Source organism: Tursiops truncatus, chromosome 5, assembly GCF_011762595.2.
Source record: "Tursiops truncatus isolate mTurTru1 chromosome 5, mTurTru1.mat.Y, whole genome shotgun sequence".
NCBI classification, from domain to species: Eukaryota; Metazoa; Chordata; class Mammalia; order Artiodactyla; family Delphinidae; genus Tursiops; species Tursiops truncatus.
This window is the reverse complement of record NC_047038.1, coordinates 52860973-52873100: the sequence shown is the minus strand read 5'-3', so window position 1 is coordinate 52873100 and position 12128 is coordinate 52860973. Positions and strand designations below refer to the sequence as shown.

The window sequence follows — 12128 nt, the reverse complement described above, 5'->3', positions numbered from 1 at the left end:
ATTTTCCGAATCATGTGCCCTTTTAGCAACTACATATTGATAAAACACTAGCCAATTATTTATTAACCAAACTTTTCTGCTCAAGAAACCAAGAGCCACACTCCTATAGCTTCTAGAAACCCAAGTAATTCTGCTTCCCTTCGTGCATGAGGCATTAAACCTTCACATTATAGTTTTATCTTGCTACTTTCCCAATAATCACTATAAGACTACTGAAGCATAAAACTATCCAATCTAACCTCTCACTCAAACTCTGTTACACTCCTAATACTGATCATTCTGTAATCGTTTCATCAAAATTACCCAGCTATAAGTCTGATGTTTCAATTTCCACTTAAAGGGCTTAATATACTTCAGGGTAAAGCAAGCTAAATATTCCTATCATTATGTTCCATACACTACAACTTCCAAAGAGCTTGGAAAGTTTACCAACACCCTCCTCTCTAGAATAGTAAACATCCTGTCATTGAACCCAGTGAATAGCTGCTTTGCTCTAAAGAATAGACCTCCTGAGCTCCACTCACAGCAGCTGTTAGTAACTTTCAAACGCCTCTTGGACTATCACTTTGGTTAAATTAATGATGGGTCATCTTGTTCCACTTTACTTTTTCCTTTTTAGTCTTGCAATTATGCAGAAAACCTACAAAGTACTTTTAAAAATAAAGTACAAAAAAAAAGCTTACTTTAAACTCCACTACTTTTCCAAAAGAAATCATTTCAAGATCCTTACATCATTACTTAAACCACAACCTATCAGTAGTACATGACAATGGAAAGCTTTAAAAGGATTCAATTTTCTACCTCACCTTACCACATATGTTCGCCAGTTTTCAATAATTTCAAGAACGTTCCATATTTTTAAAAAGTGCTGTTGCAGTCTATCAGAACTGTGCTGCTCAAATACGAGCACCGAATATCCTGCACTTGGTAAATTTTCGGTATATTCCTGGTAACCTGCTCAGCTTTCTGCACCTTTGCACCCAGTGATGCTCCCACCAACAAATACTATCTATCCATCCTTTATAACGGTCTTCTCCCCACTCCTCAAAAAGTCCATATTAGACTTAGAGGTTTCCGCAAACTAATAAGGAACCACTAAATACCACTAGGTATTATGACTCTCAAAGAATCCTCTCCAGCAGCCTCCCCTGGGACATTGTGCTCAGCGGGTCTCTGAACCTGTGAGACTAGGGGCCAGCTGCCTTTGCAACAGCCGCACCAAAGGCGGACTCAATACCGCATTGCTGCTGCTGACTTCTTCTAGCAGCTTCAAAAAAAAAAAAAAACATCAGTCCAGTACCCTGCAGACCCTGCTGGCTCTTCTGCAGCACGGAAGAGAAACCACCGCATTGCTCAGCGTGGAACACCGGAGAGCAGACTTAAGGGCGGGGAAGCGACTGCCGTCGAGAGGCTTTGACGAGGGCGGGGTATCAAGGGGGAGAGGGAAGGCGTCCGGAGTGCAGCGCCCAAGCAGCTGCCAGGGCGCTGGCGTCTGGGCACCCGGCTGGGCATCGCGCACTGACGAGGGCCGTCGAATAGCAGGCGCCGGGCAGGGGGCGCGGGCCCCTCCCAGGGATGGGGGTCCCGCAGTGCCCGGCCGAGCCCCGCCCGCCGCCCTCCCGGCCCTCACCTGTCATGAGCGCCGGGCTGTCGCCCCCCGCCGCGGCGGGAGAAGAGGCGGCAGAGCCCGCCGTCCGCCGTCCGCGGAGGTGCCTGGGCACCAGCTCGCATCCGTCCGCCGCGCCTGCCACCAGCAGCCCGAGGACCAGCAGCGCAGCCCAGCGCCGCCGCCGCAGCCAGCCCGAGGCCGGGCCGGGCGTCGTGGCGGGATGAGGACGCGGAGGAGGAGCGGGGGGAAAGCGCGGCGGCGCCCCGGCCGCCAGCCACTCGCCCGCTTCGCGAGGCGCCGCCGCCTCCTGCGACTCCTCGGGCCGCCCCCGCCGCCTCAGACGCGAGCTCCTGTCGGGCTCCAGCCTGGTCTCGTCGGCACCGGCGGCCTCTGGAGCTCGGGTCCCGGCTGCGTTCATTGGTTTCGGTTATTTTAAAAAAAGGTGAGGAGCAAAAAGGTACGTCGTCTTCAGGCCGCGCGCGACACTCGCGCTGCTGCGGCAGCAAGACTGGGATCCGCTGCTCTGGCGCCTCCAAACACCAGTCCCAGCGTCCGCGCCGCCGCCGCCGCTGCCGCCGCCGCCGCCGCCGCGGCGCATCCCCCCGCCCCCTCCGGCCCGCGCCCGTCGTAGTACCACGCTCGGCCCGGACGCCTCCTCCCCTCACACATTCGCTCGCATACCAATCCCCCGCCTCCTTCAGCCCCTCCACTGCGCAGGCGCGACGGGGCAGCATTGGGCCTGCGCGGCACCCGAGCCCCGCCCCCGGGGGCGTTCCGGGTAGGACGAGAGCCGTGGGGTGGTTTTCAAGGCTTTCGCTGAGCGGCGAAGATAGGGGGTGGGGAGGAAGGTGGACATGACCCCTTCCCCCATTCACGTCCCCCTCCCCCATTCACTCCCCCACCGCGATTGAGGCGGCGGGGGCGGGGGAGCGGGAAGCGGAACCAAGGGGACGGGGAGAAGAGTACGGACATCCGAAATCGTTTGGGCGACTTTTAACCGTACAGATGGCAGCAAAAATAATTGCATGGGTCAGAAAACCTTGTAATCGGAAACAGCGGCGTCTCCAGAATTTCGGTATAGGTGGGGCTTACAAGAGGCTAGCAGTATGGAAGTGGAGGTCATAGCGTTTTACTTACTTACCAAAGACTTAAAGCTCTTGCTAAGTGCTAGTGTGCCAGGCAATGTCCTAAGTGCTTTACAGATTTACACATTGTAACTCTAAAAGTTAGGTGGTGATATCGTTTTCATCCCCATTTTACAAAAGAGGAAACTAAGGCTGAGAAACGTTATTTGCCCCCAGTTTCCACAGCTAAAAAATGGGAGACCGTGCCAGATTTAGCGCCACTGAATGTAAATATTGAAAAGGATTTGGTCTAGCCTTTACTCTCCTATGTTCAGACATTACCTGAACTCATCACCTCCCTAACCGCACCCCACCCTAAGGAGTCTTTGCTGTCAGCTGAATAGGTTGACAGAAAAACGGTGTTTCAGATTTCATTTGGCTTCACGTACCTCAAAAGAAGCACGCGCACACACACACACACACACACACACACACACACACACACACACATTCTGTCTCCGGAGGCACAAAGTTGTTTTGCAGATAGAGTTCTTAAGCACAAAGGTCCTGTTTGTTATTGGGTTTCTGTTGTTGGGTTAGGGTTTTGATTTGGTTTTTTATTGGTTTGTCTTCTCAAGTCAAGAAGATACTCAAATTACACAATCTCCCAAATAATTTCTTAGGCAGTCTGACCAACATAACCATGAATGTCACTGACTGTGGAAAGACAGATGCACACTTCAGAAAAGAACTAAGAATTTCTTTGAGGCTAATCAATCTATCAACAATGAATTCTTGACAGACTTCTTGGGGACACGGTGTTTAGGTGGCAATTCTTTATAAGGCATCAGGGAGATTATATTTCCCCTGCTGAAAGGCACAGCAGTCAAGTCACATATTTGCTGAATGTCCTCCAAAAGGAGATAATTGTACTAGAGGGCCAGAAAAATATAAAGAAATAGCAGGCTTGTTTTCTGCTCTCCAGAAGGCAACATTTCATTCAACATTAACTGAGTGCCTAGCATGTGCCAGGCAGAGTACTTAGTAGTGGGAATTCAAGGGGGTATAAGAGAGACACTTGGAAAAGTCAAGTCAGTTCAGAGATATAAGACGGAGAACACCGTCCCTGCGTGGGGAATCTTACAATCTTGCTTAGCAGATAAAATTTACACCCATTAAACAAATAGAGGCTAATACAAGGTAGTAGTTAATCAGTTGTTAAATTGGGCAGAGCAAGCTGTTACTGCTGTTTCAATAGCAGTATGAAACCACGAACAAATGAACAAATCACTGGGTCCAAGCTTCTTTAAACAAAGATGATATGGGCTTTTTTTCTTTCTTTCTTTTAAAGATAGATGTTGGCACTGAGATGGTACTGGATTGGGGCTTATGATTGTTTATTCTTCTCACTACTGGAGCCACAAAGGAGTTACACAGGTAGAAGAACCTGCAAGCACTAAAGAGACCTCTCTCAGGCAGGCCAGGGTTCAGCAAAACATCCTCCATCTCGTATCATCTTTGTCACGGGTACCAAAGTTTCCGGCTGTTAAACGGGTGGCCAGAATGCATCTTCTTGCTGAACAGAGGAATAGTTATCACTGTGCATCGAGCAGAAATCTAGGTGCAGAAAAGAGAAAGTCCATTGCTTTGGAAGACAAGCCTATCTCTAGAATTACAGATGCTACAATTTGCAAGCCAAACGTAAAGACAAGGCTCCAGTTGAAGCAATCGCTTCCTTTTCTTCTCAGGTTTCCTGTTCCACCTCCAAGCCTTTCCTTTCCCTTTTCTTACCTCCAGCCAAATCCTATTCAAAATCCACTTTGACCCCTTTTCCCTGACACCTACCTACTCCTATAGCCTGATTTATACCTTTTAACGTCCAAACCTCACGATTTACCATTTATTTACAGAATGTCTGTGTCTAATTTTCACCCATTCATGACTTGAAGCTTCTGACAGGCAGCAGTGAGCTTTGGAATCAGACAAACCTGGTGGCAAGAGCAACTCCACGGTATTTCAGCTGCGCGACCTGTAGACAAGATAATCTGTTCTGGGTTTCCAAAGGGGAAACTGGGGACCACGTAATAAACCCGCCTCACAGGGTTGTTGGTGGCGGCGGGAGACTGAAATAACAGGTCAGCCATTGCTTGGTGCCCGGCACACAGATACGTAGTCATCCCAGGGGAGAACTGGCCCCAGGCTCTGGGCGTGTATTCTAAGCGTGTTCCTGGCTTAGGAAAATTGCATTGCACTTTGCGCGGTGGATTAATTTCATCTTCCGACAAATCCCTAACTCTGTGGGGCGCCCAGCACAGACGCACACTAGGATTCGTCCACCCGGGCCCTCTCCATCCCAGAAGCAAATCCGCCCTTCTGAAGAGTCTGCCTCCTTCCGCATCACCTTTTTCCCCCCTTCTCCCCAGCAGCCAGGACAACCCACGACATCCCACCCGCTCCAACCCGGAGAACCGGATCTGGTCCCTCGAGTGAGGCCAGCAGCGCGCCTGCGCCGCCCGGCAGCCTCGCGCATGCCCACTGTCTCCTGCCGCTTTTCCCCAGGTGCGCGAGCTCTCAGACTCCCGCGGTTCCGGGACGCCGAGCGCGGTTGCCCTCCCGGCTTCCGGCTCCCCCTCCGTGGGCGGCGCGTCCTTGCACCCGGCAGCCAGGCGATGACGTTGTGACGCGGGCGGGCCGTGGGTGGGCGTGGAGCGAGAGCAGGGATGGGGGTGGAGAAGTGGGGAGCTCCAGCCTGTGGTTAACCGAGAGGGGCTTTGTCTTGCTACTCGCACCGCCCACGGAATTTCTCCGGTCCGCCTGTGACCTGGAGGGCGGTTGCAAGTAGGATTTCTCACCTTCGACTTCGTGTTCCTGGAATGTCGGGGGCTGACTGAACATCATCCGAGAGCCCGCTTCATTTGCTCATCCTGGTTAAGCCCCTTGGAGAAATGCAAAGAGCTCCCTTTGGTGGAAGCACCGTTGCGTACCAACCCTTCTATGTGTTCCCACTGACTCCCCACACTAGTTTGCAAGGGAATCAAGGCCCCGAGAACTTTGGAAACACGTCCAAAGTGATACTGCTTATATGATGGTTCCAGTATCTGATCAGTGAAGCCTCCGCATATAAATATGGCCCTCAAATTGTTGAATAAATTAAAACACTAAAAAAAAAGAGACACATTGGGAGTAACTCATTAGCAAGATTCCTTCTCCGTAAAGCCAATAAGGCATGGAATATTACCTAATCCAGGGAAGGTGGTAGACCTCATACCATCTTTCTGCTTGAGTGGAGAAAGGAAGTCTCCTAAAAGGTGTCGTGCATCCAGAGTAGGAAATAAAAAACTAAGAATTTTTAATGTATTAACATAACTTTTTTTAAAAGCCACCCATCAGAGCAAAAGCAAGTCAACTCTGCCCACCAAAGCTATGGGAGTCAGCAGGCTCTGGGGTCATTTCTATTATTAAAGATGTTGGCTTTGGTACTGCTTAATCTGAGGTGTTACATGAATAATAATGATCATGTAGTATCTGATAAGTGCAAAAGCAGTAGGAGTTGACAGTTCCTGTAAAAAAAGTGGAATTGTGATGGAGATAAAAGAAGAGAGATTCATAATTGAAAATGATGAGAGAATGAGAATTGCTTCATTTGTACACAGATGACTTCCTTGGATAGTACTGACGATTCTGAAGATTAAAAGGCAAATTATGCAACAGGTAAAACATGATACACCTATGCTCTTGACAGCAAGAGACTGGAAAAGTGATTGATAGAATGGAAAAACCTTGGAGTATGATGCAAGAGATAGGCTTCTAAGTCAGATGCCTACTAACCTAATCTGAAGTCAGTTAAGACCAAGTATTTGTTCTAGAACTAAAGCTTAGGATGGTAAATTTTTTGTTTCCGGCAAAGTGTGGTTCCATGGGCTCAAAGCACTAATCAAATGTTCATAACACCTGTGAGTTACAGGGCACAAAGCTGCTAAAGTGTTCCTTTCAATACTTGAAGAGATTATCTAGGAGGAAATTACCTACACTCAATTTCAAAGTACAGTAAGTCCCCTACATAGGAGCCTTCAAGTTGCGAACTTTCGATGATGCGAACGCACGTTCCATCAATGTCAAGCGTGAGTGAAGCTGCAGCTTGCCCTCCATCTCCTATTGCTGATGATCTTTCAGCTCTACCATCTCCCACTTCCTCTCCTTCCGCCAGTCAGTAACTCTTCTTTCCTGTTCACTCAAAGCCAGCCCCTGTATGCCATTGGTTGTACTGTACTACCGTACTTTTCAAGGTACTGTAGGATTTTAAATGTTTTCTTTATTTTTGTGTTTGTTTATGTATTATTTGTGTGAAAAGTATTATAAACCTATTACAGTACAGTACTATATAGTTGATTGTGTTAATTGGGTACCTAGGCTAATTCTGTTGGACTTAACAAACAAATTGGGCTTATGAACGCGCTCTCAGAATGGAACTCGTTCATATGAAGGGGACTTACTATATACAAAACATATCTATTTTAGGAAAAGATGCCATACAACATATATGAGCAAGGACATTTCAAAGGGTTTTAAAGTTTTAAAGTTTCAAAGGGTTTCCCATCTCCCTTTCCTTTTGTGGAAAATTCATCTGGAGACTGCAAATTTAAACCCCTTCTCATTAAGTTTGAATGAATAAAAACATGGCCATAAGTACAGCCATTTGGAATCTAAACGCTTTGTAAGGAGAGACACTCCTGTATCTTGGTTCCAGGAAAGCCAGGTCCTTGCTGGAGGCTTATTTGAGCTATGATGTCTTTAAGAATATGGATTCTGGGGCTTCCCTGGTGGCACAGTGGTTGAGAATCTGCCTGCCAGTGCAGGGGACATGGGTTTGCACCCTGGTCTGGGAAGATCCCACATGCTGCAGAGCAACTAAGCACGTGTGCCACACGACTGAGCCTGCACTCCAGAGCCCACGAGCCACAGCTACTGAGCCTGCCTGCCACAACTACTGAAACCCACCCGTCTAGAGCCTATGCTCTGCAACAAGAGAAGCCACTGCAATAAGAAGCCTGTGCACTGCAATAAAGAGTAGTCTACGCTCGCCGCAACTAGGAAAGCCCGCACACAGCAACGAAGACCCAACGCAGCCAAAAATAAATAAATAAATAAATTTATTAAAAAAAAAAAAAAAGGTTTCCCTGGTAGCACAGTGGTTAAGAATCCGTCTGCCAGCGCAGGGGACACGGATTCGAGCCCTGGTCCAGGAAAGATCCCACATGCCACGGAGCAACTAATCCCGTGCGCCCCAACTGCTGAGCCTGCGCTCTAGAGCCCACGAGCCACAACTACTGAAGGCGGCGCACCTAGAGCCCGTGCTCCGCAACAAGAGAAGCCACCGCAGTGAGAAGCCCGCGCACCGCAACGAAGAGTAGCCCCCGCTCACCGCAACTAGAGAAAGCCCGCGCGTAGCAACGAAGACCCAACGCAGCCCAAAATAAATAAAAATAAAATAAATAAATTTAAAAAAAGAGAAGAATATGGATTCTGGAGTTCACATAGCCATTTACTAACTGTGTGACTTTGGCCAAGTCACTAAACATTTTAACTTCAGTTTCTTCTGTAAAAAGTTCATAATAATAGTACCTAGACAGGGTTGTTGTGAGGTAAAAGTGGTTGTAAAGGTACCTGGTGCATAAATAGCTGTTAGTATCTAAGCTCATAAGGGTGTTAAGGACAAGAGCTTGTTTTCACTTAAATTGTGCAAAAGAGGAACATGGAAAGAAAGAACACAAGAAAAAGATAAGAGCACATACCACAAAAGTAAGCGCATAAAAATCTTTACAGGGCCTATGCCTGAGGGGATGATCAATGATGGTATTTGAATCCCAGTTCTCTAGAAAACAGAATCTGAGGTAAAGGCTTATATAACAACAATTCCTTGGGGAGTGCAATGCCAGGGAAGCAAGAGAGAGGGAAAAGGAGAAATGAGGCAGGGAAGGAAGTAGAAAAAAATCAAGGGGATGAACTCCTGAACTGGCTGCTGGGTCTTGTGTGATTTCTCCGTAGCAGACTTGGGAGACCACAGTGTTTTGGAACAGAGGAAGGTAGAACAATGGAGCTCCAGGCTCCCTTCAGGCAAAGGTTCCTGCAGGAGCTGTGAGCCCCCCGTACTTCTGAATCAAGGCTCCTGCCTCCTCAGGCAGCTGCCAGGGAAGCCACACTCTCAGCAGCAGTGGCATTATCCATGCATGAGCTGAGGCGGCAAGTGAATGGGAGCCAACAGCACTCCCCAACTGTCCACCCGCAGCCTGCAGCTTCCAGCAGTGCCTACCACCTCTGCAGCAACAGAAAGCCTCCAGGAAAAAAAGGCTGGGGATTCAGGGCATTAAGCAAAACATTACTAAGTCATGCCCCAAAGCAGCATGAGGGACCTGAGCAAGCAGAGCATCACAATGTCTTGGCCACTATCACCAAGATATCACCACAGATTTCAACAAGCCTCCTTCCAAGGAAGATTGAAGCATCCTTTCTGCAACCTAGAAGGGTGCTGTTGCAGTGCAGTAATGCTCCAGGATGGCAAATGTAGCATCAAACAGAAGACTATGACCAAGCAAACTCAGGGAGATACATAACTTGGATTCGACATAACAGTAATGGCAGAGACATAGGAGGACCAAGGCATAAAGGGCATTATGAACTAAGAGAAGCCCTTCATGATTCATGCATCAAACGTTGAATTTAAGTGTCAGGTAATATATTAGGTGCTAGGATCAAAGATGAAAAAAAACAGTCCTTACGTTCAGGACTTAAGGAGCTCACAGTCACATAACAGCAATAAAAAAAATAGATATTTCATTCATTTATTCGTGCTTTGTTTAATAATATCTGCCATCATTAAATGATTGTTTTACAATCTCTGGTGTGGATAAAACTTCTAAGAAAACAGTTCATTTTTCAAGTTCTTCCCTCAAAAAATTAATATCAAATGAGTTTATGAATGATCTCATACTTCACATAATGCAGCTGCCAGGAACTGGAAAATCAGGCATTTGTCTGAATGTTTTAATATTTACACAAAGGTGTTCCAGAATATGTTTGGAGGAGTGGAATGATTAAAGGCTTGTTTGGGAACAAGCTTTCTGACATGGAAAAGAAGGAAAACAGCCTGGAGACATGGAGGTTCAGATTATGGAGGAGCACATTCTTGTAGCATTACTGCAAATCCAGAAGGAAGAAGATGACAGTTCAGTGTTCTCTCTCTAAGCAGGACAAATTAGTGCTATTTGTCCAAAATTTATTGGGACCTTGACTATGGGGAAATATAAAAAGAAAAGAAAAACACACCTCATGGGAATTACGTTCTAGCTGGGGAAGCTGACAATATGTAAGATAAATATGTGTCAAGTGTCAGATGCTGATAAGTAATAAAGGAGGAAAAGAAGCAAGGTGAAGGAAGGTGATTTTTGAGTAAAGACTTGAACAGGGTGAGATGATCACGCAGCTATCTGGGGAGAGAGGATCCCAGAAGCAGGAAGATTTGGGGGAAACAAAAGTATGGCCTGTTCCAGGAATAACAAGGAGGTAAGTATGGCTAGAGTCGACATAGGGAGAGAATAGTAGATGTAATAGGAGCCTAGAAATAGGAGCCAGAAAGTGCAGGGTCTCCCAGGTCATAGTAAGAATTTTAGCTTTTTCTTCTAAATGAGGTCAGAAACTAGTGGAAGGGGACTTCCCTGGAAGTCCAGTGGTTACACCTTTGCCTTCTGATGCAGCAGGTGCAGGTTCGATCCCTGGTCAGGGAGCTAAGATCCCACATGCCTCGCGGCCAAAAAACCAAAACATAGAACAGGATCAGTGTTGTAACAAATTCAATAAAGACTTTAAAAATGGGCCACATAAAAAAAAAAACTTAAAAAAAGAAAAAAAAAGCAGTGGAAGGTTTTGAATAGCACGATGAGATCTGACGTACGTTTTTATAGGATCACTCCAGTTGCTTCAGGGCAGGAGCAGGGACAATAGTTTGGAGTCTCCTGTAACAACCAAGACAAGAGGTGATGGCAGTTTGGACCAGAATAGAGGCAGAAGTGATGGTAAAAATAGTAAAATTCTTGGTGAATTTTGAAAGTAGAATCAACTGGCTTTATTGAGCCAACTGAAAACAACGTGTGAGAACAAAGTCAAGGATAGCACTGACATTTTTGCCTTAAGCAACTGTAAGAGTGAAGTTGTCATCAACTAAGACAGCAAAGACTATGAGAAGAGCAGGGCAGGGGTAGGGGTGGGTGGTGGAGAAGATTAAAAGCCTGTTTTGGGGGCTTCCTTGGTGGCGCAGTGGTTGAGAGTCCGCCTGCCGATGCAGGGGACACGGGTTCGTGCCCCAGTCCAGGAAGATCCCACATGCCGCGGAGCAGCTGGGCCCGTGAGCCATGGCCTCTGAGACTGCGCGTCCAGAGGCTGTGCTCTGCAACAGGAGAGGCCACAACAGTGAGAGGCCCGCGTACCGCAAAAAAAAAAAAAAAAAGCCTGTTTTGGATAGGTTCAATCTGAGATGCTATTAGCCATCTGAGTGGAAACATCAATGAGCAGTTGGATATACAGGTCTAGAGTTCAGAGGAAAAGCCCAGGCTGGAGGTATACATGTAGAAGTCATCAGCATATAGATTGACTATAAAACCATGAGATTATCCACACTTTACCAAAATGTACCCATCCTATCTTGTCCTTTGTGCACTAAACAGGTGCAAATAAAAGAAAAAGTACTTATTACAGCAAGGAACTCATTTATAGACTGTACTAACCTTAGAAGTGGTAAAAAATAAATATTTAAATAACTGCAAAGCCTTTGTTAAATTAATGGCCAAATGATCCAAAGTGAGTTTATTAAAGAAAATTCAGTAGCTTAGGTTTATATTCTTGTACCCCTCACCCAAAGTTTGAAATGTCAAGGAGTGTATTTCACAATACAACAAAAAAGTCTGTGACACCAATCAACCCTGGGATCAGCCTACTCTGTTTGTCATTGAGAAAATTAATACATGTCTGTATTCATTTGCTTGGGCTACCATGACAAAGTACCACAAACCGGCTTAAACAACAGAAACGTATTTTCTCACAGTTCTGGATACTAGAAGTCCAAAACCAAGGTGTCAGCAGGGCTGGTTCATTCTGAGGGCCGTGAGAGAAAGATCTGACTAGGCTTCTCTCCTTGGCTTGTAGATGGCCATCTTCTCCCTGTGTCTCTTCACATTCCCGTCTGTCTACGCACGTCTGTCTCTAAATTTTCTCATTTTATGAGGACTAATCATATTGGATTAGAGCCCACCCTAATGACCTCACTTTAACTTGATGACCTCTGCAAAGACTTTATCTCCAAATTAGGTCACATTCTCAGGTACTAGGGGTTAGGAATTCAACATATGAATTAGGAAGAGGACATAATTCAACCCAATGCAGTGCCTATGAAAATAATAAACCTA

The 12128-nt window shown here is 46.6% G+C and overlaps 2 protein-coding genes across 2 annotated transcripts in view; both read right to left on the bottom strand.

The window, feature by feature from the left end:
- STIM2 (stromal interaction molecule 2) overlaps positions 1–2162 on the bottom strand; it is a 169303-nt gene extending 167141 nt beyond the window's left edge. The window contains exon 1 of the mRNA XM_019928374.3: positions 1631–2162. Coding sequence (XP_019783933.1) covers positions 1631–2027 — 397 coding nt within the window. The 5' untranslated portion in view covers positions 2028–2162. The remainder of the gene's footprint in view (positions 1–1630) is intronic.
- Positions 2163–3275: 1113 nt separating this feature from the next.
- On the bottom strand, positions 3276–6822 carry LOC109548847 (uncharacterized). The gene is made up of 4 exons (XM_073804662.1): positions 6757–6822; positions 5662–5831; positions 4662–5541; positions 3276–4290 (listed from the first exon to the last, which is right to left on the bottom strand). The coding sequence occupies exons 1-4, from the start codon at positions 6820–6822 to the stop codon at positions 4195–4197; spliced, it is 1212 nt and encodes a 403-aa protein (XP_073660763.1). The 3' UTR covers positions 3276–4194.
- Positions 6823–12128: the final 5306 nt, after the last annotated feature.